A 27,413-nucleotide genomic window follows, 5' to 3' on the forward strand; every position below is an offset into this window, starting at 1 on the left:
TGAATATAATGGTCTTCTGAGCAGGTGCAGAGTCTCCATGCTCCAGAACAGGTCACTGAGGCTCTGAGAGTAAGGGTGGGGGTTGGGGGGGGGGGAGTAGGATAAGCAAGACCTCCCCAGAGGGGAGCTCTGCCCTGAAACCCAGACCACACTTGAGTGGAGGGCCACCGCTCCCCTCAGACTGGGGGACGTGGGTTCCGAAGTGCCTGGGCCTCTAGAATGGGACCACAATCGACAGCAGGAGCTGAGTGGGGCTGGTGTGTGGGAGGGGAGAGGTTGTAGGAACTGTAACTGAGGTGTAGGAATATTTGCATTGGAACCTCAGTCCCTGCATGCCCTGGGGATCCTTTGATCCTTCAGCTCTGTGACCTCCCACAAGTTAGTTTATTCCTCTGAGACCTCAGTTTCCTCATTTGAAAAATGGAATAATGGTTTCTGTCTCGAAAGATGTGAGAAGTAAACGGGTATATACGGTAGGCGCTTAACTAGCGCAGGGCACACACTAACCTCCCAACGGACGCCAGCTATTAACATTGCCCTCCCCACATCCACAATAAGCACAGACCCCTGGTCCTCGCTGACCCCCAGTAGCGCCCAGACCCCACCGGAGTCGTTCCCACCGCCCCAGCGTCTCTTATTCTCTTATCCCAGCCCCTCCCAAGCTCCCCCCGCCCCAGCCTCACCGCAGCCCGGCTCCGCCCCCTCGCCCATCCCCGGACCCCCTCCCGGCGCCCACCCCTAAGCCGACCCCTCCCACTCTTGCACCTCGCCCCTCACCCGACCCCCACCGCTCACGCCCACCCAGCCCCCACCTCCTTTCTACCACGGTGCAAAGGCTCCCCCAAGCGTCCGCCGGGTGCGCTGCGGCTGCCGCTCCGGGTCCCCACCAGTGACCGCGAATCCGTGCTCAGCTCGAGGTCTGCGTTCGCGCGGTCTGAAGGGAGAGGAGGGGTCCGTCCCCCGGGGGGCGGCCCCGAGCTCCGAACTCTGTGCTCCCGCCCGCAGGCCTCCGCCTCCCCCGGGGCCGTCCGGGGACACTCGAGAAGTGCCTTCCTTCAGGCCGCCGCAGCCAAGGTCCCCGTGTGGATTCGCCGGGCGGGGGCGTGTTGGAATCTGAGCATCCTCTGGGGGGCGCGGGACTCTGGCGGGAGCGGGAAGCGGCTCCTTTAAGGAGGGGCGGGGCGAGCGCCGCCGGCGGTCATTAGCATATATTAGCATGTCCCGCCCCGCCGCTGGGAGGTGGCGCTGGGCTCAGTCGGGCCGGGAGCCGGGCGCGGGCGCGGGGCGCACGGGTGCAGGGAGACTGCCACCTCTGCGCCGCCCGCCCTTTGAGCGCGATGCGGCGCCGCGCCGCCCGGGGACCCGGCCCGCCGTTCCCCCGGGCCGGGGTCCCGCCGCTGCCGCTGCTGCTGCTCGCGCTGACCGCCCGTGGGGGCTGCGCCGCGCCCGCGCCCCGCGCGGAGGACCTCAGCCTGGGAGTGGTGAGTGTGCGGCCGGGAGGCGGGCTCCCGCGGGCCGGGGAGACACCATCGGGGCGCCTCGACGCCTGCGGGAACCCGGACGCCCTGGACCCATTTACTGGGCGGGAAAGCTGAGGCCGGGTCGTAGGCTGAGTGTCTGACGCGCGCCCACCCGGATCTGGGAGAGGCGCGCTGGGTCCCTCCTTGGCTGCGTGCGCTGGGAGCCCGCCGCAGTCACAGGAACCCGCGGAGGTTGGCGGCTTACCTGGCCGGAGCCCTGTCCCCGACTACGTGCAGCCCCAAAGAGGCCCCTGAGGCGGATGGGACAGCAGTCGCAGCCGCCCAGAGCTGGGCGTCCCGCGAGCGTTCCCAGTGGGAGTGGCGGGGGTGGGAGGTGCGCACCCACAACAGAGAAAAGGACGGAGCTGCGGAGTGTGGGCGCCCCGGAAAGCTGGTGGTTTCGAGTTTGCTCAGTTGAGGATGTTGAGGAACAAGGGAACCGACCCCCCAACCCTCCACTAGGCATGGATCTTGGCCCAATTAACTGTTCCCTTCCACCCCCAGGACGGCCAGCCTTGCCTTGCCACCCTTGTCCCCGTCCTGAACCTGATGAGGTGCCCCCCCCAACTCCATTCGCAGGCTCGGATGTAGCCCCACCACCTTATCTTGCGCTTCCCCTCGCCCGGTATCAGCTGTGTCCCCCTGGCTTGGAAACCGTACAGAGGGGCTGCGCGGTGGCCCCTTCCCGCGTCCCCTCCCCCGTTCAGACCGCCAGGCTTGGAGCCTCCTCCTTGGGACTTGGAAGATTTAGATCACACTTTATAGGTCTCCACCCCCGGGCCCGGGGAGGCTGGGCGTGGGCACATGGGGGCCGATGGATTAAGCAGATTCCTTCTGAGGCTTCCGCCCTGCAGTTGCCCTCACTTGGGCTCCCTGCCTCCGCACCTGGCCCTCGGCAGTCTCCTAGAAGGGTGCTGGCAGGGCTCCTCTCCCAGGCTATTAGCATTCTCGAGCTTCAGGTGGATTTCAGGCCAGTGCAAGCATTTAGGGGGCATCCACAGCCCCGAGGTTGGCAGGACTTGGCCACAGGCTCTGGGTGAGGAACAGTATCTGGCCACCCCTGCCCAACTGCCCCAGCCCCTCTGCAGCCATCTGGGGGGGAGGGTACAGCCACAGTCCGTGCTGTTGCACTCGAGGGACCCCCAGAGCCGCTTCCTCCCAGCCGAACTGCTCTGAAATTCGGGTGCCTTTACCTGCCTCTGGGGCTTGGGGTGTCCTGAATCCCCTCTTGGGGTGCAGGCTCTGAGGGCATCAAATCTCTAGGTCTGGGCTGGGTGGCAGTAGAACCAGGCTCTCACCTTCCAGCTTTGAGGGTTACTGGGGATCAGGCCCCCACCATCAGGACATGGAGCTCCTGGCCCAGTCAAGTTCATTTATCAGACGCAGTGCTATTGTGAAGTTTCTCGATGCCCACCCAGAGGGAGTGGGTCAGGTACATTCCTCCTGGTTTGCACCTCCATGCCTCCTCCTCTCTCTGCTCCTCTGGCTTCCCAGGCACCAGGGGTTCCCCCGGCCCCACACCCTGTGGGAGGCACTAGGCCGGGGATGTGGCCCCTCAGTCTGGAGCCCCAGAGACTGCAGGGCCTTGGCATCCAACCCAGCTGGTAAAAAGCAGAGGTTGCTGCCCCTGCCGGGAGAGACCCCCACCAGGAGAAGACCAGGTCTCTTCCAGGCTGGTGTGGGAGAAACCTTCCCCCAATTTGCGGGCAGAGGGCGGTCTCTGGTGGTCTTCCGGGGAATGACACCTCAGTGCATCAGACCCAGAGGTGCAGGAAGACCAGCAGGGATTTGCAAGGAGGAGGGGGGAACTCCTTTCTATCCACCCTCTGCAGACCGCCCCCGGGGGCCCACTGACTCTGGATATTCAGGTCTAGGGCTGCCAGTGAGGAGAAGGGCCCCTTTGTAAGTGTGACCCAGCTTCTGCCAGACAGAGCCGTGCCCAGCGGGTCTCTCAAGCGCTGGCTGCCCCCGGGAGGGGCTCCCTGGCCCAGCCGCCGCCGGAGCATCAGAGGAAAACAAAGCACCGGATTGAGGCCCGCTGCGCCGGCCCAACAGCAGGCTTTCAGGCCGCGGTGGAGCGGGACAAAAGAGCCCCATGCCCTCCTGGGGTTGTCGGCTGAGCCTGAGCCGCAAGTCCTTCTGGGCCCGTTTTCATTATTTTATTTCTGAGTAAGTAACATCCACGGCAAAATATTCAGGCCATACAGAAGGGTCTGCAGGGGCGATCGTCTCCCTCATTTCCTAAGGATTCTTCCCCAGAGGTTGTCTGGGCACATAAAAGGGCATGGGGCCTCGGCCCCTTATTTCTATGGATGACAACCTGCTGTCCACTACTGCGTGTCCTGCTGTTTTCACTTCCCAGTCTGTCTTGGGGAACGGTCGGTGTTGGAACGTCTTTATCTGCCTGGTTCTTTCTGTCCACCCATCGCATTTCACTGCATGGATGTGACTGACATCCGCTAGCCAGACCCCGGCCCGGACGTACAGGCTGTTCCTAATATTTCACCGTAGTCAGGAGCGGCCGGAACGCCCAGTTACTGCGGTGTGAGTATGTGAGGGGCTCAGTCCTGCAGGAGCCTGGAGACAGGCATGCATGGGACATGTCACGAGTTGACAGATTTGCCAACCAGTCCTCTAAAGTTTGGACTTACCTGATGGGTCAGTGGTAAAGAATCTGGCTGCCAATGCAGGAGACGCAGTTTTGATCCCTGGATTGTGAAGATCCCCCAAAGAAGGAAATGACAACCCACTCCAGTATCCTTGCCTGGGAAATCTCATGGACAGAGGAGGAGCCTGGCGGGCTACAGTCCATGGGATTGCAGAGTCAGACATGCCTTAGCAACTGAGCACACACCTCTAAAGTTTGTTCTCAGGTTTCTATCACAGCAACAAAATCTGTGAGCTCTTGTGCCTCATACCACGCATGTCAGCAATTCTTTTGGTTCTCTGACTATGGTCTGTGGCTGAGAACGTGTGAGGGTAGCCGGGAATCAGCAGGGCCCTCCCTAAGTGGCCCAGGGGGCTGGGCAGGGGCTGGGACACCTGTGAGCACCTGTCCCCCTGCAGGGGTGGGGAGGGGGTGACGGGGGCAGCCATCACCCTGGCCTCAGCCAGTGGCCTCTGGGTCCCTGTTTCTCAGTGCCAGCACCCAGGCAAGCCTGTGGGCGCTTGATGTGCTCAGAATCTGCATCAGACCTGGTCTGGAGCCAGGAATATTCCTCTCGGTGCAGTCAGGGAATCCAACCAAGGTGACAGGGGCAGTCTCCCTGAGCTGTACGGGGAAGAGCCTCAGCTCCCAGGTCTCCTGCCCACCCCTCCAGAGCTTGAATTTAAATGTGAAGGTCTTAGGACCCAGCTGGTAGCTGGTCCCCTCCCCGGCCCACCCCCCCCCCCATTCCCACCCTGCAGGCATGTTGTCAACAAGTGAGTTCATTTCCCGGACACTCATTGCCCTGGGTATCTGGATGACTGAGAAGTCTTTGTGGCACTTTCGTAGGGGCCCATGTGGTATGGGCACGACCACGCTGGACGCCTGTGGTCTGAGCCCTGGGAGTGTGGACTCTGACTAAGCAGGCCGGTGACCAGCCTGGCCGCTGAGGAAATGTCATTGCTCTTTCAAGAGCTCTGGAACCAGCCTCTGGGCGAGGGTCCCAGGCTGCTGCCTACCATTCTCAGGGAGTGGGGTTTGTGCTGGGCCTCCGTCTCCTTATCTGTAAAATGGGGCCATGGGAACAGAACAGTTGGGATATTAGCTGACTGATGCCCCTGAATCACTCACAACAGCGTCTTGTGGGAAGTAAGCTGCCTTCACACGCTGCGGGGGGAGTGTGGAAACAGGGGGACAGCTGGCGAGCAGTTAGGGGCTCACCAGGGTGCTCGCTGATGCAGTGCCTTCCTGAGGGTTTCCGAGGGTGCTCCGAGCACACCACGTGGTTTTTGCCTCTTGGTTAACGGTGGCTCAGAGCTTCCAGTGAGACACTCCGGGTGCAGTCTGTGCCGTGCACATGAAGGGTGACAGATGCATCTGTCACACGCTAGCTCACAGCCCTCTGGGTCCCTTCCAGACACCATCCTGCTCTCAGGAGGGAAGGACAGTGGTCTGGGCAGGATACCAATGCCACTTCCCCTCCTCACCTGGCCCACTCGTCAATTCCTCCACCCTCTCTTCTCTCTGTACCTAGTCCCACCAGTGCTTTCTGTTCCCTGAACTTCTCACACTGGTTCCAGGCATGGGGCCTTTGCACTGCCTGTTCCCACTGCCATGAATTTTCATCTTGGCTCATCACCTAGCCAGCTCCTCCTCATTTTTCAGGACTCTGCCCAATGCAACCCCGCCAATCACCCATTTAAGGAGTCCCTCCACACTGTCTCACTTCTATTAGCACAGGGTTCCTGGGAATAGGCCCTGAAGCTAGAGAGCCTGGGCTTCCATCCCACCTCTGTCCTGTGCTGTGTGACTGTGAGCAAGTGTCCTGACCTCTCTGCCCCTCAGTTTCCTCATCTGTAAAATGGGCATAATAGCCCCTACCTATATGATCATTGCATCAGTTCTTTATTGAGCACCTGCTGTGTGCCAAATGTGAATTGAACCGCATGGACCGCACACCCCTGTCCTCACGGTTTTCCCCTAGTGCTGCTGTGAACATAACTCAATAATCATTGGTCATTAGGATCACTTACCATAGTTACCACCCATGACACTTGTTTTTCACATGTTTAGTATTGGTCTTTCCTACAAGACTGTCCCTCCTGGGTGGACGGCAGGGTGGGGTCTCCCCAGGTCTTTGCTGTCCCGCCAGCACCTGGCACAGGGAGCCCTCGATGAGGGTGTCCAATGGATGGATGGACTGTCCGAGGGGGGTCTGGGAGCACCCCTCTGGGGAAGATGGTGGGATGAGGAATCATACCAACCACAAGCAGCCTCCGGAGGAATTCCCACCCTGCTGGGGGGCCCCCAGGTCCTTTCTCTCTGGATCTTTATTGGCTGGACATCCAAGGGGGTCACACACAGACTCAAGCCAGGGCCACACTGTGTGACCACGGGCCATTTCTGCAGCTGCTCCTGGGGGTGGGAGGTGACACCACCCTTGTCGGCGCTGGCAGATGAGTGAAGGTCAGAGGTGGCAGCACTCTGCGGGTGCTGAAGGGTCTGTTATTATTTGGGTCTGGGGGCGGGTGCTCTAAAGCTGCTGCCCGCCCACCTCCATTGTCCTGATGCTGTGGCGGTGTCTGCACTGCCCTGGCCTCCGTTTCCTCATCAGTGCCCTGGGACCAACGACACCCCCTCTGCATACCCCCATGAGGCCGGCGGAGTCCAGTTAGTGACGGAGCACGAAGTGGGGGGCGGACAGTTCAGCCGTGTGTCCCCACGTTCCCCACTGGCCCCAGGCCCCTCACACCCCATCAGATAAGTGTCCTGGGGTCAGCTCGCTTCACTCCCGCCCTGGTCCCTCTGCCGGCACGCAGGGTGAACCTTCTGTGCCTCCATTTCCCAGCCTGAAAATGGGGCAACAGTGGCCAGGCCAGGGCTGGGGGGAGGACCTACGGAGGCACTGCACACAGTAAGCGCCTCTTGTTTTCTGGCACCGTCCACACGCATTACAGCAAGGCCTTCCTCATCCTGCAGTCCAGCCATCCGTGGCGGGTTGGTTTACCAAGTCCCCTGGGAGCCAACGCTAGGGCCGTGGGTTGAAGGCTGACCCGCAGGGTGGAGGGACTGCTCAGGACATAAACACGAGGCCTCTTTGTGGGGGCGATGGCCCACTTGCCTGTGACTCTGATGAGGTCAGGAGGGAGTCTTGTGGTGTGTGCGTTAAACATCGTTAGCGCTGTGAACAGACGCATGTTGTGTCAACCAGTGATAAACAATACAGAGAAAAATAAAACCAAGCAGGCGGGGGCTGGGCGGGTGGGAAAGCCATGGGAAGGATGGTAGGTGGCTTCATCTGGTTTGCGGGAGGAGCCAACACCCCACCCCTCATCTGGTTTGCGGGAGGAGCCAACACCCCACCCCCTGCCAGTGCCTTGGGTAGAGCACCCACATCTCTGGGCCTCAGTTTCCCCATCTGCAGTAATGGCTCAGCTCACGGGGGTCTTGGCAGGGAGGAGGAAGAGAGCACATCCTTGGCTGTTAGGGATCACCCATGAGGAGGCAGCCCCTGCAAGTTTGGGGCTCCCCCTCCCCCCCTCCTCTAGGCCTTCTGGAAAGTTCACCCTCCGCCCACACACTCTGGTTGCCCTGGAGACACGGTCGCCGTGGTGACGGGAGGAGGACCAGTGGGTGAGCACAGGAAGGGGCCGGCCCCAGGCGACCCACGGGCTCTGTAGGTACTAGGGGGCGAGGGGCGGGACTGGAGACAGCTGGGTGGACAGGGGGTCTGGGCCCCCACCCCAGGGGCTGACGTTCCATGGGTACTACTGTGGAAGCGGGCAGGAAGAGGGGCTGCAGTGGCTCCGAGGGGAGCCCTAGGCAGGGCACTTGGCAGCCTTTGCCCTGTGCAGGGACCTCAGCTCTGAGGTTGAGTTCTCAGCCTGGTTCCCCTCTGATGTTCCAGCCTGTACCAACTACCAGGGGAAAAAAAATTAAACCCCAGCCATTCGGGAATTTTTGTCTCCCCTGAATCGGGATGAGCTGGCAAGTCAAGAGGGAGAGAGACAAAGAAAGGAGTTTTTAGACACCCCTCCCTCCCTGGGCTCCAGGGCTGTTCCTTTCCAGCAGCGATGGGGGCTTCTTGGGTGGACACGTGTTTCCACTGAACAGGGGAGAACAGGATGGCTCAGGGCTGAGCTGGGGTCCCCATGGGCTCTTCAGGACCAGCAGCCCCTCCCAAACCCACCAGAGATTTGTCCTGTTGTCACACATCTCCTGAGAATGTCGCCCCCAATGCCCCCCACCCCCTCCAATGGCCCTCACCGCCCACCAACCCCCTTGAGCTGAGGGTTGTTCCCAGCCCCCATTCCTAGCCTAGGAATCAGTGCAGAAGCCCACCAGCTCTGTGGGGGGCCAAGGAGAGGAGGTGAGATGAGGGTGTGAAGGGAGGGGACTGGCTTTGTGATGGGGGAGTGGCTGCACTGGGGGCAGGTGAGACAGCTGAGCCCAAGCCTGTGGGGAGGGGGAGGGGAGGGTGGGGGCCCTCCCTCCCGCCAGCCCCCCAGATCCCATCAGCATGCTCTGATGCTCTTGCAGCCAGCAGGAACTGCAAGCGGCAGTGCTCCAGAGCCTGGGCAGGTACCAGCAGCTGTTGACTATGGCCAGAGCAGTGCCTGGCCCAGGGCAGCACATGCCCCAGTCCTGCCCTCGGTCTGCAAGTGGACACAGAGCCTGGCCACTCGGACCTGCAGCTAAAATCTCCTGCTTTGCAATGTTCGCAAACATTTCCAAGCCACCTGAAGTACTCTTGAGGCCTGAAGTCCAAAAATGTGCGTGGCCTCCCAGCAAGGCTCACAGGACCAGAAGAAGCCACTCCTTTGTAACCCCCGTGGAGCCCTGGGAGGGCTGGGAGCAGCAGGGGGCTGCTTGGGTCAGACACCCAGCTGTTATCCCAACCTATTGCGTGACAGCTAGGAGGTGTGTGGTCCTCCAAGGGTGTCTCAGCCCCAGCCCGCCCAAAGCAACTGGCCGGGGTGGGGAAAGGCTCTCACCTGAGTAGATCATTACCTGGTAGGAGAAATGGGGACAGCATCCTCACCTAGCATCATGTACCATCAGAGGAAACTCTGGAGGACTTCCTGGAGGAGACAGCATCACGGTGCTGAACAGCCCCCAGCTCTTTAGCTCAGGCCTGCAGTGTTAACAAAGAGCTGCAAAATGTGTGTGTGTTTTCTGACTTTCAAAAGGAAAATGGCAGAATCAAGATTTTTAAATCTTTAAAATTGTCCCCCAAAATGTGTAGCGACAAATACACATCTGTCTTTTTAAATAATTTTTATTGGAGTATACTTGATTTGGGCTTCCCAGGTGGTACTAGTGGTAAAGAACCTGCCTGCCAATACAGGAGATGTAAGAGAGGCATGTTCGATCCCTGGGTCGGGAAGATCTCCTCAAGGAGGGCATGGCAACCCACTCCAGTATTCTTGCCTAGAGAACCCATAGACGGAGGAGCCTGGCGGGCTAGAGCCCATAGGGTCGCAGAGTTGGACACAGCTGAAATGACTTAGCTTGCACACATGCCCATAGTTGATTTACACTGTTGTGTTAGTTGCTGCTATATAGATAGCTCTGTGAATAAAGATACACATCTGTAACATGAAATGCTCTCTTGGGCGTTTCCGGGACCCAGTGATTAGCCATGAGACTCGCTCGGTAAATCTTGTTGATAACTGACAGGATGCATTTTTAAACAATTTTATTTATTTATTTATTTTTGGCTGTGCTAGGTCTTCATTGCTGTGTGAGCTTTCCTCTAGGAGCGTTGAGTGGGGGCTCCTCTCTGGTTGCTGTGTGTGGGCTTCTCATTGCGGTGCCATCGCTTTAGAGCTGGGGCTCTGGGGTGCCCGGGCTTCGGTAGTTGTCCCATGTGAGCTCAGTAGTTGTGGCGCACAGGCTTTGTTGCTCCACAGCATGTGGGATCCTCCCAGATCAGGGATCAAACCCGAGTCCCCTGCATTGGCAGACGGACTCTTTACCACTGAGCTACCAGGAAAAGCCCCCAGGTTGCATTTTAGTGTGTTTGAAGTGATATGAAGGGAGGTCCTCCTAAAAGAAGGATGCTCAGGGATGCGGAGGTGCTAGCACCGCAGAGGGCAGAGCCCTGAGTGGAGATTGAGCCTTTCCACCTATTTATCTGAGCATAGGATGACACTCGGGTGTGTCCACTGGCTGCTGTTCCCTGTCCTGCCTGACAGCCTAATAGGGGCTCCCAGACCTGAGAGGGGCCTCCCATGTCCCGCAGTTGGGCACATTCTGGGAGGCCTCCTTTCAGAAGTTGGGGAGGAGGTCAAGGAACAGAGAGAACCCCAGCAAGGACTCAGTGTTTCCTGGAAAGCAGGGGTGGGGAGTTGGGGGGTGGGATCTGGCTGGTTCTCTGCAGGTGTATGCAAATTATATGCAAATCATTGAGGACTCTCCTGGTCAGTTGAGGCTCTTGGGCATCCCTGGAGGTGGGGGCCATAAATCCCCAGGGCGAGGAGTCCATAGGCAGGAGCTATTATACTCACCAGCCTCCTGGGGGCCCTGTAGGTGGTGTAAATGAATAGAGCAGAAAAATAAAAAGTAGACCTGCAAGTCAGTACCTCTCTTGAAACCTGGTCTGGAAGGGAGTGGAGCTCAGAGAATTGCCACAATCCTGCCTTCCAGCCACCCACGGGTCTTCCCCAGACTGGCTGGTGAGCCTGCCCCCTGGCGCTGCGTCCACGTGGCTGAGTGCTTTTCATGGGATTGTCACCCAGCTCGGGAAGTGGGCGCCTGGACCATTTGCCTTTGAAGAAACAGCAGCCCCCCAGGGGGTCCCCATGGATGGCATCGGTGCCTCCCTGTCCCCCCAGATGGTAAAGGTGACTGGGCCAGGGAAGGGGGCTCTGTGTGTGCCCGTGGCATAAAGGGTCGTCCTCATTCCTGCTTCCTGCCTGGCTCAGGGGTTCCCCCCGGGGCACTTTGCAGAGACCTGTCCCCTGACAACCAGCGCCACACGTGCTTTACATGGAGGGTGCCTGTGTCAGGGGCTGACCTGAGGGTTTCCATGTTCTAACTCATTACATCCTCACTTCCACAGGTGAAGAAACGGCCTAGAGAGAGCACTGACTTGCCTCAGTTGCACAGTGAGGACAGGGCTTGCTGGATTTGAACCCAGGCAGCCTGGTTTCAGAGTCTGGGCTCTTAACTCCTGGGCATGTGCAGCACATGACCAGATTCTTAAAACCGGTTTCTGAGCCCATTGCCCTTCTCAGCGTGGGTTTCAGAGCTTGGGTCCTGGACTGCTGCTTCACTGCCAGCTCAAGGCCTGAATTTGGCACTCATGATGTTAAATAACCTTTTAAAAATTTCAATTTTGTAAGTGTCCCTTGGGCATTTTGCTGTCGCAGGAGGAGGGAGGTGGGGCAGGCTGCCATGAACAGTTGTACAGGTTGTACACTGCTGAAACCCATCCCATCTAAGGGACATCAAGTTTATCAAGACACTTCTGCAGCCTCCTGTAAAGAAATTTAAGGAAGGAGCGAGAGACACCCTGTGGGCTAGTGGGCAAGGGCTGGAGTGTGGAGCTGAGCTGGGAAAGGCCTGCCCCTTACAGCAGTGGGAGCCCCAGGCCATGGCTCTTCTGTGGGGCTGAATCCCCACCTCCAACACCCCTCACTCTGCTCTCTGCCTGCAGGAATGGCTGAGCAGGTTCGGCTACCTGCCCCCAGCGGACCCCGAAACGGGACAGCTGCAGACCCCAGAGGAGCTGTCCAAGGCCATCGTGGCCATGCAGCGGTTCGGAGGCCTGGAGGCCACTGGCGTCCTAGGTCAGTCCTTGAGGTGCAGTGGGAGATGGGTGCCAACCTGGTTTCTCCCAAGTACCCCTGCAGCCTGCCTTGCTGTTCTGGGACAGGGGGGAGGATTCTTGCTGCCTGGGGGCCCTCCATCATCGCTCTCCCCTCCCCATCGCCGTCTCTAGTGTGGGCACGGCAGTGGGTGAGTGTGCCAGCTATTCCCAGACCCCATTTCCATACTTAGAGCAGGGATCTCAAACTCCATGCCATGGGCCAGGCCAGGCAGACCAGGTGTGGGAGTGAGTTCTGGCCACCCAGGCCCCTGTTAAGTCTTGCCCCATCAGGGGTGGGGGGCAGTCCTGTGCTGTTGAAACTCCCTGCTTTCCAAGGGAAACCAGAAATCTGGGGTGTTTATGCAATGCCCCACTCTTTACATTTTGACAACATATTCCAATTTTGTAAAGATTCTCGGCAGGGCTGGCCGATCGAAACATGTCTGTCCCCTGACAGTGGGGCCTGACAGAGCTGCAGACCCAGGCCTCGTCCCCCCAGACCTGGTGCGGGGAGCCAAGGGGACCAGACGGGGGCTTGGAGCCTGCTCTCAGGGAGCTGCTGGGAATGCCCAGTTGGGGGTGAGTGTGCACAGGACCGAACTCCTGACCTCTGCCTGCCCGCCCGCCCCGCAGATGAGGCCACCCTGGCGCTGATGAAAACCCCTCGATGTTCCCTCCCTGACCTCCCGGCTGCGGCCCCGGCTCGAAGGAGACGCCAGGCTCCAGCCCTGACCAAGTGGAACAAGAGGAACCTGTCGTGGAGGTGGGCAGGGCTTTCCTGGGGTCTGGGTGTCACGAGGGCAACCAAAATGAAGACCCACAAACCAAGGCTGAAGAGACAGGATTTTGTCTTCTTGCTTCTAGAAGTCAGACGCCCAAGATCCAGGGGTCGCAGGGTGGTCCCTTGGAGGCTGTGAGGGAGAGTCCAGCCTGGCCTCTATCCAGATGCTGCAGGCAGCTCTGGGTCCATGGCTCCGATCCCTGCTTCCGTCTCCACACGGCCTCCTTTCATGTCTGTGTCCCCTTCTGTCCCTTATAAGGACCCTCACTAGATACAGAAAGTGACAGTGTTAGTCACTCAATCATGTCCAACTCTTTGCAACCCCACGGACTGTAGCCCACCAGGCCCCTCTGTCCATGAAATTCTCCAGGCAAGAATACTGGAGAGGGTTGCCATGCCCTTCTCCAGGAGTTCTTCCTAATCCAGGGATTGAACCCGGATCTCGCATATTGCAGGCAGATTCTTTACCGTCTGAGCCACCGGGCCGCCCTAATCTGGGATGACCTCATCTCCATCCTTGCCCAGTGACATCTGCAAATCCCATTTCCAAATCAGGTGCCCGGTGCCCCACACGAGGCAGAATGTTCCCGGGAGTGCACTGTAGCCTGGTCGGGGGTGCTGGGCCTGTCCACACGGCCTAATCCTGGGTTCTGACCCCGGGCTCTGACCCCGCCCACCCCAGGGTCCGCACGTTCCCACGGGACTCGCCTTTGGGCCGCGACACAGTGCGGGCGCTCATGCACTACGCGCTCAAAGTCTGGAGCGACATCACGCCCCTGAACTTCCACGAGGTGGCCGGCAGCGCCGCCGACATCCAGATCGACTTCTCCACGGCCGACCACAACGACCGCTACCCTTTCGACGGCCCGGGCGGCACGGTGGCCCACGCCTTCTTCCCGGGCGACCACCACACCGCAGGGGACACACACTTCGACGACGACGAGGCTTGGACGTTCCGCTCCTCAGGTGTGTCCGGGGCAGCCCTGCGTCACACACCCTGACCCCCGATTGACCCATGATGGTGTAGGGAGTCACACCAGCGCCCCGGTACTAGAAACCGCCATGGCCTCCCCCTGAGCCAGCCCCCCGCCCTGAGCCCAAAGCTGTGGGCACCTGTCCAACTCAGGAGGACAACGCTGCAGTCCTTGTCCAGGCTGATCTCACCAGCCATCTCTGGCACGAGCAGCCCGCCTGGCCAGCCCTGGCTGGGATGTGACTCTGTGAGTTCAGCTTGTCCTCATCCTGGTCTCCACTTCCAAGAGAGAGTGGGAACTTGCAAGGTCTCTGCAGGCCTGGGCACATCACCACTTCTGCTAAGTCCCACTGGCCAAAGAAGTTGCAGGCCCCCAGGTTTGAGGCTGGAGGAGGATCAGAGCCTAGGAGCACAAGGCATGACTATAGACAGGGGAGTGGTCTATATTGAGAGGGTGGTCTCTATATCAGACTGAGCCCATCCCAGCTGGAGGAACCAGCAGGGGTCCCATAGAACCTGTAGGTTCTGTGCCATGGTGGGACCTGGGGAATCTGTTCAACTCTGCGGGGCTCAGGGAGCTTATAGTGACCCCTATAACTTGGCTCCTGGTGGCCTACAAAGCCTGAAGTATTTACCATGTAGCATTTACAGTTTGCCAGCCTTACTGTGAGTGGCACACATGGGGTGGAGAGACCGAGAGACCCCAGGGCCTGAGATGCCCCTGAAGATCCTGTCGGGCCTCCTAAGAGCCTGAGTGACTCCACAGAACCCCTCTGTCCAGGACTGGGGCCTCCTCCACAACCATCCTGGCGGGCCCATCACATCCCACCCCACAGGTCCAGTCCTGGTGGCCCAGCAGGAGCTGGCAGCCCCTCCCCCAACTCACCGGCTCCTGTGTCCCCAGATGCCCACGGCATGGACCTGTTCGCGGTGGCTGTCCACGAGTTTGGCCATGCCATCGGGCTGAGCCACGTGGCAGCCACACGCTCCATCATGCAGCCGTACTACCAGGGCCCGGTGGGTGACCCGCTGCGCTATGGGCTCCCCTACGAGGACAGGGTGCGCGTCTGGCAACTGTACGGTGAGTCCACCCCCCGAGAGCCAGCACGGGTCACTGGGGGATGGGGACAGCATGCTGGGGACCCCCAGAGCCCTGAACCCCACGGAGGAGAACTGGTTGTATTTTGTTCGCTGTGTGCCCAGGACCTGCACACGCTGGCTGCCCCTCAGTGTGTGTGGAATGAATACACAGGTGATTTCTGTCACCAGGGGCTTTTCACAGAGCTTGTCTCAGACAAGCAAGATCCCATGTTCAACCCCCAGGAGGTTTCAGGTTGTGACAGCTGACATTGATGGTGACCCAGGGCCCGTGCAAAGCGCTTACGTGTACTAAGTCATCCAGTCTTTACAAGCTGTGAAGTCCATACTGCACCCCTACTTAGAGATGGGAGGGCTAAGCCAGGACCAGCCCAGAGCCAGGGGTCACATCAGGAAATGTGGCAGAAGGAAGCCTGTCCTGGGAGCTGACAGGAGCCTGGGGGTGGGGCAGTGATGGACCCTCCCCCATATACCTCCCCATCTCCACACTGGTCTCCCTCACCCCCACCCTGGTCTGTCCCCCACCCACAGCAGCCAAAGCAATTCCCTTAAAGCCTGGGACGGAGCCTCTCATTTGGGTTGGGGGGAGGTCATCCTCGCTTTATGCCCCATTGCAGCCCCTCCCCTCCACGCAGGCCCCTCCCCTGCTTCACTGTTGCCTTTGACATCTGTGGACTTTTTTCCTTGAATTTATTTATTTTTTAATTGCAGGATAATTGCTTTACAATACTGGTTTCATTTCTGCCGCACATCAACATGAATTAGCCACAGGTGTACCTGTCCCTCTCTCTTGAACCTCCCTCCCTAAATGTAGTAAAATTTACCATTTTTACCACTTCAGAGCAAACTATTTAGTGACATTTGGCACATTAACAGTGTCGTTCAAGCATCATTTCTATCTGCTTCTAGAACTTCTTCATCCCCCCACCCCGCCTCTCACTCCTGCCTCCCCCATTAGCAGTCACTGCCCAGCCCCTGGCAAACACTCATCTCCTTTCTGTCTCCATGGATTTGCCTCTCTGGACAGTTCAGATAAATGGAATCCTGCAGTGTGTGGCCTTTTGTGTCTGGCTGCTTTCACTTAGCATGTGTTTTCAAGGGTCATCCCCGTCATAGCATGCATCAGTAATTCCCTCCTTTTTACGGCTGAATAACTTTATTTATCCATTCTTCCGGTGATGGACATTTGGGTTGTTCCCACCTTTTGGCCGTGATGAATCATGTTGCTATGCACATTCATGTGCAGCTTTTTGTTTGAATACTTGTTTTCTGAAACACTTGTTTAAGTCATCAAGGCACCCATGCCTTCTGCTCATGCATCTCGATGCTCAGGCTTGGGTGGGGGTATGGGCGTCTCCCCTGTCCTGCTCACCACCACAGTCCAGCTCCTGACTCAGTGCAGGCACAGTGCCTGCCCACCCGGTGGCCTCGATTCCATCCTGGCAGCTCCAGAAAGGGTGGTGGGGTCTACAGGGAGGCGGGCATGCCAGGTTCAATGCAGCCTCCTGGTCTCCACAGGTGTGCGGGAGTCGGTGTCCCCCACGGCCCAGCCGGACACCCCAGAGCCTGAGGAGCCACCCCTCCTGCCGGAGCCCCCTGACAATCAGTCCAGCACCCCGTAAGCTGTGGGCCCCTGTCTCCACTCTGCAGCCAGCACCACTCCCAGCAGTGGCTTAGAGTCCTGAGCTCCAGGTCATCTGGGCCTCCTGAGCCCTGAAAAATGGTTTCTTTTCTTATGGACAGAAGTGGAGGTGTTGCAGAAAGGGGGACCCCTTCCAGGGCCCAAAAGTGGGCTTGTGTCTAAGAACTGGAAATGAACTGTCTGTGGAGACACACGTGCTGACAGAGCAACAGACTTTATTGGGAAGGGACGCCCAGGCAAAAAGCAGAAGGGTCAGGGAAACCAGGAGGACTGCTCTGCCATGTAGCTCCCAGTCTTGGATTTTATGGTCACGGGGTTAGTTTCCAGGTTGTCTTTGGCCAATCATTCTGACTCAGAGTCCTTTCTGGTGGTGCACGCATTGCTCAGCTGTGATGGAGGCCAGTGAGAAGGATCTTGGGAGGTGTTAGGACACATGCTGTCACCTTCTGACCTTTCCCAAACTCTTCTGGTTGGTGGTGGCTCATTAGTTCCGTGTTCCTTACCAGGACGTCCTGTCATAAACTAACTCACACAAATGGTTACTGTGGTGCCTGGCCAGGGTGGCTGATTTCAGGCAGTGTGCTTCCCCTAACAGAAGGGACAACTAACCACCCAGCCCAGAACTGTACAGAGGCATTCCTTTCAAACCTACAATTTCCTCTCCCCCTTTGTCACAGTCATCTATGGCTGTGTAACAAACAGCCCTGCCTTGTGACATCAGACCACCACCGTGTCGGTAGGCTCATGGATTCTGTGGGTCAGGAATTTGGACAGGGCACAGGGGGATGGTCAGCTCCACAGTGTTGGGAACATCTACTGGGGACTAGAATCCTCTGGGGGCATCGTGACTCAGGTCTGGTGCCTGGGCTGGGCTGACTCAGCTGGGCACTCCTCTGCGGCCTGTGCTGGAGCCTGGACTCCTAGAGTCAGTGTCCCAAGGGAACGTCTGGAGGGTTGGCAGTGCCAGAGGCCAGGCGACAGCTGCCTGTCTTTTAAGGCTCAGTCTTGGATTCGTCTGTAGTAAAAGCAGCAGCCGGGGCCCACCTATGCTCACCACCCCAACCCCCCTACCCCTGGTGGAACATGTGCCACAGAATCTGCAGGAGGCCATCCTCGTCCACCCCCCACCTCTGCCCTCCCAGCTTCCCTGCCCCTTTCACGCTCACACAAAACAAACACAAACAGAAATCTATGTATTTAGGCTTCCGTGGTTCAGTTTGGTTTTGAGGTTTGGCTTTCCAAGAGTGGAATGTTTTTATGCTTTTCCACTCAGCTGTTCGTGGTGAATTTCCACTGAAGTCAACAGCTGTTGCTTTATCTTGTGTTGTTATTGTTCTTTATTGCACTTACTTATTGAATAAGTAACACTTGTCAATGTACACGGCTCCAGAGGCACAGAAAAAGCACCTGCGGTGAAAAGTTAGTCCTCACCGCTGATGGACCAGCCCACTCCCCAGGGCACGTAATTGTTGATGTTTGTGTCCTCCCAGAGAGATTCTACACGAGTATAAGAAAGTTAAGCATGTAGACATACATGTGTGAGCCCAGTGGGACGCTTGTGCGCTAGTATGCACCACACCTCTGGCCCCAGGATCCGTGGAGGCCTCTGTGTCTGTGAAAACACCTGGTTCTCTGAGCTTGAGCTGCACGATGGTGCGCATGTGCCTCTTTTATTTTTTATTTTATTTATTTATTTTCTTGGCCACACCACATGGTGTGTGGGATCTTAGTTCCCCAACCGTGGATTGAACCCGGAGCCCCTGCAGTTAGGAAACTCGGATTCCTAACCACTGGGCCGCCAGGGAAGTCCCCTATACTGCCCTGTTTTTTAAGTTCTGGATCGGAGGGCATTTAAGTTCCTAATCTTTGGTCCTCACAAATGATGCTGCTGTGAATGCTGTCGGTGGGTAGAGCTGCAGACTCAGAATTGGGGGACCCAACAAGTAAGCTCAGCATTTCCGTAGAAAGCGCCCAGCTGGCTTCTCGATGCTTCACTGGCAGCATTGAAGGCGCCTGCTCGTGCTCCCTGACACTTGCTTGCTCAGTGATCCATCTTCGCCAACCTGAAGGGCCAGAATAAGACTCGTTTCCACCCACTTTTCTGTCTTGACTAAACTGCTGCGGTCAGTGAGCCTGCAGGCGGTGATGCAGGATGAGGGGGTCCTTGGAGGAGGCTTATCCTGGTGGCCTTGGGCCACCTAGCTCCCCAGGGCGGCTCAGCTCAGAGTGGGGCTGCCTCCCTGTCCTGCCCTCTCTCTCTGCCCCCAGGCCCAGGAAGGATATGCCCCACAGATGCAGCGCCCACTTCGATGCGGTGGCCCAGATCCGCGGCGAGGCCTTCTTCTTCAAAGGTAACCCCCGCGGGGTCCAGCGGCCGGCAGACAGAAAAGCGGGTCCCACCCTGGGCCCCAGACTGGCCACCTGCAGCCCCACCCCCTGTGTCCCCCAGGCAAGTACTTCTGGCGGCTGACGCGGGACCGCCACCTGGTATCGCTGCAGCCGGCACAGGTGCACCGTTTCTGGCGGGGCCTGCCGCTGCACCTGGACAGCGTGGACGCCGTGTACGAGCGCACCAGTGACCACAAGATCGTCTTCTTCAAAGGTGGGCGGGCCCCTACCCGGGTGCCTGCCAGGCATCGCTGACCGGGGGACCACAGCCCTCACTCCCCAGGACCCCCAAGCTTGCCTCCACCCAGGAACACTGGTCCTGTGCTTTGCTCTGTGGATCTAGAGCTCCGGGCAGAGAGCAGCTCATTCATTTGTGCACTCAGCCAATTTGTATTTATTGAGCACCTGCTGTGTGCCCCGCACTGAGGTGGGCACTGCAGGCACGCGGTGGGCAAAACACGGATATATCCCTGCCGTTGTTCTGGGGAGGGGGGGACACAGTAAGCTCCCACAAGTAATGAGGAAGTTAATTGCAGATAGACCCGAGGGAACAGCATTCCAGGTAGAGGGAACTGCCAGTGCAAAAGCCCTGAGGCAGGAACAGTCTTGCTGATTGAAAGACCTTAGAAGAGAGTGGTGAGGCTGGAGCAGAGTGAAGGATGAAGATTCAGGGGAGGCGATGCAGGTCAGGTTGACACCCGGGGGGCTGTGGGTGTCAGGCTGGATTTATTCTAAGCGCAGAGAGGAAGCTGAGGACCTCCCTGGCCCAGGCCCAGCTCCCCAGTCTCAGTCCAGGGTGACAGGTCCACTGGAGGAGGGGCGGCACTTCACCCTCCAACAGCCCCTCTCCTGGGCTGGGCTGGGGAGGCACAGTTTCTGTTCCTGGGGAGCATGCTGTCTTTGGGGGGAGAAGGCAGGGTGTCCGCCTGCAGCAGGAGACTAAGCCCTGCCGATTCTGTGGGCATTTGGGGCTCTGAGCCTTCCTCCATCTCATATGCATGGCTGTGCGCACATACAGAAGTGTGTTGGGAAATCTGTAGCTCCCCAGAGTGAAGCTATACTGCTGCCCTGATCAAGCCTCTTCAGCCTGGCCTCCCTTGAATGGGGCCCGAGTTCACCTGCTTCACACCCACCCTGGCACCACCACCACCACCAACAGTAGAATCACTGTCTCCCAACCTGGATGCCTAAGGCGAGCTACAGTCATGGTGGTGGGACCTGCCTGGCATCTTCTAAATAATTTGGATTATTTCTCAGCGTTTATGACTCAGGAGATCCCCATGAGAAACCATAGCTCTGCCCTGAAATGTAAGGCAGTGTGGGCACTTGGGGCCTGTGCCTTTGCCTGGCAGACTCAGCTGCAGCAGGTCAAGCTGCCCTGTCCATGTCACCCACTTGGAGGAAAATCTCACAGCCCTTTTCGTTGTTTGTATGGGGCCCTTTCTGCAGCTGTGCCATCCTTTCCTTCAGTGGTTTTCAGTCTCTGACAGAGGATTTTTTAAAAATTATTATGGTTTTTAAAAAAACACACAATGCAAAATTTACTATCTTAATCACTTTTAAATGTACAGTTCAGGAGCATTAAATATATTCACCCTGTATTCAGCCATCACCACCATCCATCTCTACAGCTTCTTCATCTTGCAAAGCTAGCTGAAACTCTGTCCCCTGTAAACACTACCTCCCCATCCCCCTCTCCCAGCCCCTGGCACCCACCACCTCACTTTCTGTTTCCATGGATTTGATCACTCTAGGGACCTCACACAGTGGAACCCTACAGGATTTGTCCTTCTGTGATCAGCTCATTTCACTGAGTATAAGGTCCTCCAAGGTTCATCCATGTTGTAGCATGTGTCAGAAACACCCTTCTTTTTTTTTAAGGCTGAGTAAAATTACATTACCCTGGAGGAGGAAATGGCAACTCACTCCAGTATTCTTGCCTGGGAAGTCCCATGGACAGAGGAGCCTGGTGGGCTCCAGTCCATGGGGTCGCAGAGTCAGACAGGACTGAGAATGTACACAACACAATGAATGTTCCATTGTATGGATGGACCACATTTTGTTCATCATCTGTTGATGGACACTTGGGTTGCTCTCTTAGCTATTGTGAATAACCATGAGTGTACAGACAGCTCTTGGAGAACCTGCTTTCAGTTCTTTTGTGTATATTCCCAGGGGTGAGGTTACTGGATCCTATACTAATTCCATGTTTAATTCTTTGAGGAACTGCCAGACTTTTCCACAGCAGCTGCACCATTTTACATTCCCACCAGCAGTGCCCGATTTCCCCACATCCTCAGCTACACTTGTTATTTTCTGGGTGTGGGGGGAGGTTGATAATGGCCATGCTAGTGAGTGTAAGGCGGTATCTCGTCATGTTTTGACATGCATGTCCCTGGTGATTAGTGATGTCAGAAACACATCTTCTCCTGTGCTTACTGACCATTTGATTATCTTTAGAGAACTGTCTATTCCAGGCCTTTATCCAGCCAAGGATTTTTTTTTTATGTTTTGCTTTATTTTTCCCAATTGTTTTCTAAATAACTGGGCTAATTTTTGCTAAACCTGAGTGCGGGTAGGGGGACATGACAACACCTGCTCAAAAAACTTATTTCTCACATTCCCACCCTTCTGTGGCAGAATAGCTAGGGATGTTTCTAGAGCTCAAAGCTCAGGATATACTCAATAAGCATCTTAATCACACCATTTTTGGAAAGTTGTACAAACAGATTTGAAGTTCTTGGTGATTTCTCTGCTTCTGTGTAGTCTGACAAGGCTGCACCCAACCAGGTCCAGTTGGGCCTTGACCCAGCGCCATTCCTGCCCGTGAGCATATTCACCCACCTCACCGCAGAACTGACTGAACAGGCCCCGCAGACCAAAATGACTTCTCCGGGTGGGGTGGGGGTCTTGCCCCCACCTGTGATGTGGCCGCCTTATCAGACCCCACGTCCTCTGGCTGCTGCAGGTGTGGGACCCAGCCCGGCTCACAGCGGTGCTCAGTGAATCTCAGGGGCGCGCGCACATCGGGGTGACAGCCCGCGGGAGAAGCAAGGGCTGGGGCCCCCGCCTGGCGGGCTGGGCGAGCCCCGGCCCACGGCTCTTTCTCTCGCCCCCCCAGGAGACAGATACTGGGTGTTTAAGGACAATAACGTAGAGGAAGGATACCCGCGGCCTGTGTCGGACTTCGGCCTCCCGTCGGGCGGCGTCGATGCCGCCTTCTCCTGGGCCCACAATGACAAGACTTATTTCTTTAAGGACCAGCTGTACTGGCGCTACGATGAACACACACGGCGCATGGACCCTGGCCACCCCGCCCAGAGCCCCCCGTGGAGGGGCGTCCCCAGCACGCTCGACGACGCCATGCGCTGGTCCGACGGTGAGCCGGGCAAGGGCGAATCCCTGGCGGCCTCAGCCTCCCCACTTGGGGAGTGGGGATCCGGGGGCACAGGGGGCGCCTGCCCCGCCTCTTTGACCACAGACCTCCCCAGGACCCCCTTGGCCTACTCCTCTGGCGCTTGTTCACCTCTCCCCTCATCCCTTCCTTGCCCCCGTCACCCTTCCAGCTGTAGCATCTTTACCTCTTGTTGCCACACAGGCGCGCGCAAGCGCGCAGGCACACACCCCAAGGCCTTTGCACCTTCGGTGCTTCCTCCTGGAACCCTATGCCCAGCATACCCACGCGGCTCCTCCCGCACCCGCTTCAGTCCTTCTCGCAAACGTCCTTTCAGCGCCCCCTGCCTGCAGTGAGAAGTACACCACCTTCCTACTAGGGCAATTCAGTCGCTCAGTCGTGTCCGACTCTTTGCGACCCCCATGGACTGCAGAACGCCAGACCTCCCTGTCCATCGCCAACTCTCGGAGTTTACTCAAATTCATGTCCATTGAGTCGGTGATGCCATCCAACCACCTCATCCTCTGTCGTCCCTTCTCCTCCGGCCTTCAATCTTTTCCCAGCATCAGGGTCTTTTCAATGAGGTCTTTTCTTCGCGTCTGGTGGCCAAAGTATTGGAGTTTCAGCTTCAGCATCAGTCCTACAAGGGCATCTTGTGTTCTAGTTTCAAAGCAATGTCCCCAGCATCTAGAAGAGTCTGGCACATACTAGGCTCTCAGTAAATATCCAGTGGAGGCGGGGGGGGTGGGGGGTGGGGGGGGAGGGAGGGGACGACCAACAAACCAGAGTTATTTCATACATGCTCCTGCCTCCAGGCGGCTCCGCTAGCTTTCCCAGGCCCCTTAAAGCTCTGAATGCCCACAGATGAGCTAGCCGGGGCCTGAGAACAAGACTCTGACTCAACTAAGACATTTTGCATCTTCTCTGCTGGCCCCGCCGCTCTCCCCTTCCCGGTCCTCCTGCTGTCTAGCCTGAATCCCGCGCGCTGCAGCTGCCGGCGGAGCTCAAGTGCCCGCTCTCTTCTCCCCTAGGTGCCGCCTACTTCTTCCGCGGCAAGGAGTACTGGAAGGTGATGGACGGCGAGCTGGAGGTGGCGCCCGGGTACCCGCAGTCCACCGCCCGGGACTGGCTGGTCTGCAGAGACCTACCCGCCGACCCCGAGGGCACGGACGGAGAGGCCGGGGCCCACGCGCGGCCGGGACAGCGCGACCATAGCCGCTCGGAGGACGCCTACGAGGTCTGCTCCTGCACTTCCCTCGCCGCCCCTGCCCCGCGGGCCGCGGGCCCACTGCTGGCCGCGCTGCTGAGCTTCCTGTGGACAGCGGCCCAGGCCCTGAGGCTGTGACATTCGGTGCTGGCCTTCTGGCCAGGGCCCGGAGCTGCGAAGTGCAAGGACTGGTGCTCGCCCCTCCAGCGCCCTAGGCAAGCGTGGAAGCAGAGCGGACCCCGCCTCGCGGGTGGGGACGGGCGCCCCCTATTCCCGGGCCGAGGCCACCGGGTGCAGCCTCCCTAGCTCTTGCAGAGGCCAGCAGAGGGCGCTGCTCCTCGGGCGGCGGATGCGGAGTAGCGCTCTCCTGGCCTTGACTGCGGGCTGTGAGCTGGGAAGACTTCGTCACCGCCCTGATGGGGGCCAGAGCCGTCTTTTCAGCCTGTGAGTGAGGGCATCTCACGGAGATTAACAGAAGATTAACATCTCATGGAGACTGACAGGAATGGGCAGGGGTGGGAGCGTTACATCAGGCCTCAGGGCCCTCAGTTCCGCAGGCCCTGGAAAGGGCAGCTCGGGGGTCCCACGGGCACCCCCTCCCCATCACCGGACCGCACTGCTGCCCCTGGTGCTTCCGCCCACCCGTGGGGCTTCCGCCCACCCGTGGGGCTTCCTCTCCTGGTCCCTGTGGGCCTGCTGGTTGCCTTGATGAGGGCAGCCTCCCCACACACAGGCGCGCCCCCAAGCTGGGGCCGTGGTGGTCTTGTGACGCATTTCAAACAAACATGACCTCTTCCTGCTTCGTAACGGCTCAGACTTGGCTCCCTGATGCGCCTAGGCGGGTGGAGAGCGGGCAGCCTCTGGGCCTGGAAGGACTCTTGCAGCACTGACCCCAGACCACCAGCACTCTGGAGTGGGGGGGGGGGGGAGGGGCCTCCAGGAATGCCTATGTAGTGGTCACCAACACCTTCCTGCCCAGCACCTCCTTGACTCCTCCAGGACCATCCCAGGTGGTTACACCCATTTCACAGATGGACAAGTTGAGGCCCGGTTCAGGGAAACGCACCTCCTGCCAGCAGGCTGGGTCAGGTCTCAGAACCTGAGGTTCTGGCACGTTGGCCCAGCCCTCCCTGATGGATTTAGTGCCTACTTGCATGTGCAAGTAAGTACTGCTCTCAGTATGAGACGTGCAGAACGAGACAGGTTCTTGGGCGAGGCACCTGGGATGCCATATGCCACCCCGTGTACCCCAGGGCATGGCCCAACAGGAAGTGTGGGTAGGTGGCTTGGCTGGCCAGTCCAGGGACTCTGCTCCATCCCATTGCTCCTCTGCCGCCTGGCTCCATATCCAGGATGGCAGCCATGAGTCCCACCCAGAGAGGCCGAGAGTGCGAGCTGTACCCTTCGCCCTGCAGAGGACCTTTCCCTGAAGCCCTGGCTGCCTGCCTGCTCTCACTGGCAGGGAGTGGCTTTTCCTGGGGGTGCATAGCTGTGGGAACAGGATGTTCTTTGCCCATCCCTGCAGCAGCCATAGATGCCCCAGGGTAGGGCACTTGGCCTGAGAACCTCTGGTCTAGAAGAATCACTAACATCTCTTGCCTGGGACTGGGGAGAGGCAAGCACCTTTGGCAAAAATGGGGTTGGTCAGTAAGAGGATAAGTAGGTGGGGGTGAGCATCAGGCCGAAAGATGGCATGAAGAGACCCTGCAGGGACTGCTTTAGAGCAGGGATCTCCAGGCCGGGTGCCCAGTTGGAAGCATCAGCATCACCTGGAACCAGCAGAAATGCAGATTCTCTGGCCCGCCTTTCCCTGCTGATCAGAAAGCTGGGGGCAGGACTGGCCGTGTGTTACCCTCCCCCCATTCTCTAAGTGTGAGGCACAGGCAAGTTTATGAACTGCTGCTTTCCAGCGGGCTCCAGAAAGGCCTCCCAGAGCAGGGGGATGAGCAGAAACCAAGGAAGGAGGGAGGAGGGGGAGTTGGTTGTGCTGAGATGAGAGAGCAGAGCCCAGAGTCCTGCCAGCGTGTGGGGGAAGGGTAGGTGCACACATCTGGGGGTGAGATAGGCATGCTCCAACAGAAGACACTCCATCCTTTGGCCAGATATTTTCCAGAGGAGTGGGAGCCCAGGAGGGCAGGGGCAGTCTTTGTTGGGGGCTTGCAGGCTGCTGTAAGGCGTTGGGATCCACTCCCCATGTCACGGGGAGTTGCCAACCTCAGCTCTAGGGAGAGGCAGAAATGTTCCAATTTTCAGAAGGGAGCACAGACTCTTGCAGCTACTCGGCTCCTCCCCTACCTGCTGCCCAGGTAGCAGAGGTAGGCTCAGGGCCATCCCAGGACACCTGGGCAGGCATGATGCCACAGGCAGGCAGGCAGGCAGTCTCCAGGCCTGGCCCTATGTTCACTGAGCCAAGCCAGGCCACATCCCACATCCATCTGTCAACCATCTGGTCTCTGGACCCGGAAGGGCTCTTTGCCTGTCAGACCAGACCAGATGAACTAAAGATCCCTTGCGGGTGGAACAGGCTGTCTTTGCTCAGCAAGGGCACCTCTCCCCAAATGGTCCCACTCCATTACATTCTCCAGCAGCCTGTTAGGGGAGCCAGTCCTAGGCTATTGTGCAGTTGGGGAAACGGCCCAAATAGGGTCCCCAGGTCCCCTGGGCACACAGTCCATGGGTCAGAGCCAGCTGTGGACCAGGTCTGCAAGAAACCAGATTCTTTCTTGGTGGGTGATGGTTTTACTCTCGTGTTAAAGCCAAAGATCATTTTATAAAACTTACCCTGTAACTCTGTCTCACATGAAGTATATAGCAGACACATGAGTTGTGCATCTCTGTTTCAGTCCTAAGGGACAAATTCATAGGAGAAGTAGGAGCAGCAGGAGCTGCTTCCACCAGGAGCTGAAAACCAGGAGCCCAGGCATCAAACAAACCCACGGAAATACTTGGCTTGATCCTATCTTTTTATAAACATCCATATTTTAAAAATTTTGAAATTGTCTCATGTTTACAAAGAAGATGCAGGTAGAGTACCAGACTTTTTCCTTTTTCTTTTTTTTTTTTTAACTTAAATTATTTGGGAGCATACCAACAACCTCAGACACTTTTCTGTGTATTTCCTGCCAGCCAGGACTTTCAAGTCTCTGTAAAATCAGGAAATAACAGGACACATCTGACCCTACTCGGTCTCTGCATTCGTTTCCACAACATCCTTTACTGACAGGACCCAACCCAGCATCACACTCAGCTGTCCTGAGGTTTTATTCTCTCTGAGGCTTGGTTTTCCTTTGAACTCCATGACCTTGGCCCCTGTGAAGGTCACAGGTTGGTTGTCCTGTAGACTGCCCCCAATGCCAGCAGCCTCAAGTGTCCCCATGGTTCAATTCCAACTCTGCATCTCTGGTGGGAATGTCACAGAATGATATTATAAGTGCTGAGTCGCTTCAGTTGTGTCCAACTCTTGGTGACCCCATGGACTATAGCCCGCCAGGTTCCTCTGTCCATGGGCTTCTCCAGGCAAGAACACTGGAGTGAGCTGCCATTTCCTTCTCCAGGGGATCTTCCCAACCCAGGGATCGAACCCATGTTTCTTATGTCTCCTGCATTGGCAGGTCTGTTCTTTTGCCACCAATGCCACCTGAGAAGCCCCGAATGATACTATGCTCACAGAAAATTTTCAGTTTTAGGTAAGTCACTATTTAAACACCTGGTGCTTTCAAGTAAAATTCTGAATTTTCAGTCAAGTATTGACTTTGACCCCACACTGTGCTGGCTTTACTTAAAGGAGCTGTGGACCCCCCTGGGGGAGTCTGCTGCTATGGTGACAGATCCAAAGAAATCCCTCAGAGGGAAGTCAATGAGGGCATTGACCTTAGGAGAGCTCAGCCGTGGAGCCCCAGGTGCTGGCTGACCTCAGCATGACTGGGTCTTGTGAGCAAACACTCATATCC

At 57.6% G+C, this 27,413-nt stretch overlaps 1 protein-coding gene across 1 annotated transcript; it reads left to right on the top strand.

The window, feature by feature from the left end:
* Positions 1–1,272: 1,272 nt before the first annotated feature.
* Positions 1,273–24,254, top strand: MMP17 (matrix metallopeptidase 17). The gene is made up of 10 exons (XM_065904395.1): positions 1,273–1,481; positions 11,828–11,960; positions 12,614–12,743; positions 13,444–13,727; positions 14,639–14,815; positions 16,351–16,450; positions 18,743–18,825; positions 18,924–19,076; positions 21,984–22,241; positions 23,288–24,254. The coding sequence occupies exons 1-10, from the start codon at positions 1,338–1,340 to the stop codon at positions 23,599–23,601; spliced, it is 1,776 nt and encodes a 591-aa protein (XP_065760467.1). The 5' UTR covers positions 1,273–1,337; the 3' UTR covers positions 23,602–24,254.
* Positions 24,255–27,413: the final 3,159 nt, after the last annotated feature.

Source organism: Muntiacus reevesi, chromosome 13 (genome assembly GCF_963930625.1).
Source record: "Muntiacus reevesi chromosome 13, mMunRee1.1, whole genome shotgun sequence".
NCBI classification, from domain to species: domain Eukaryota; kingdom Metazoa; phylum Chordata; class Mammalia; order Artiodactyla; family Cervidae; genus Muntiacus; species Muntiacus reevesi.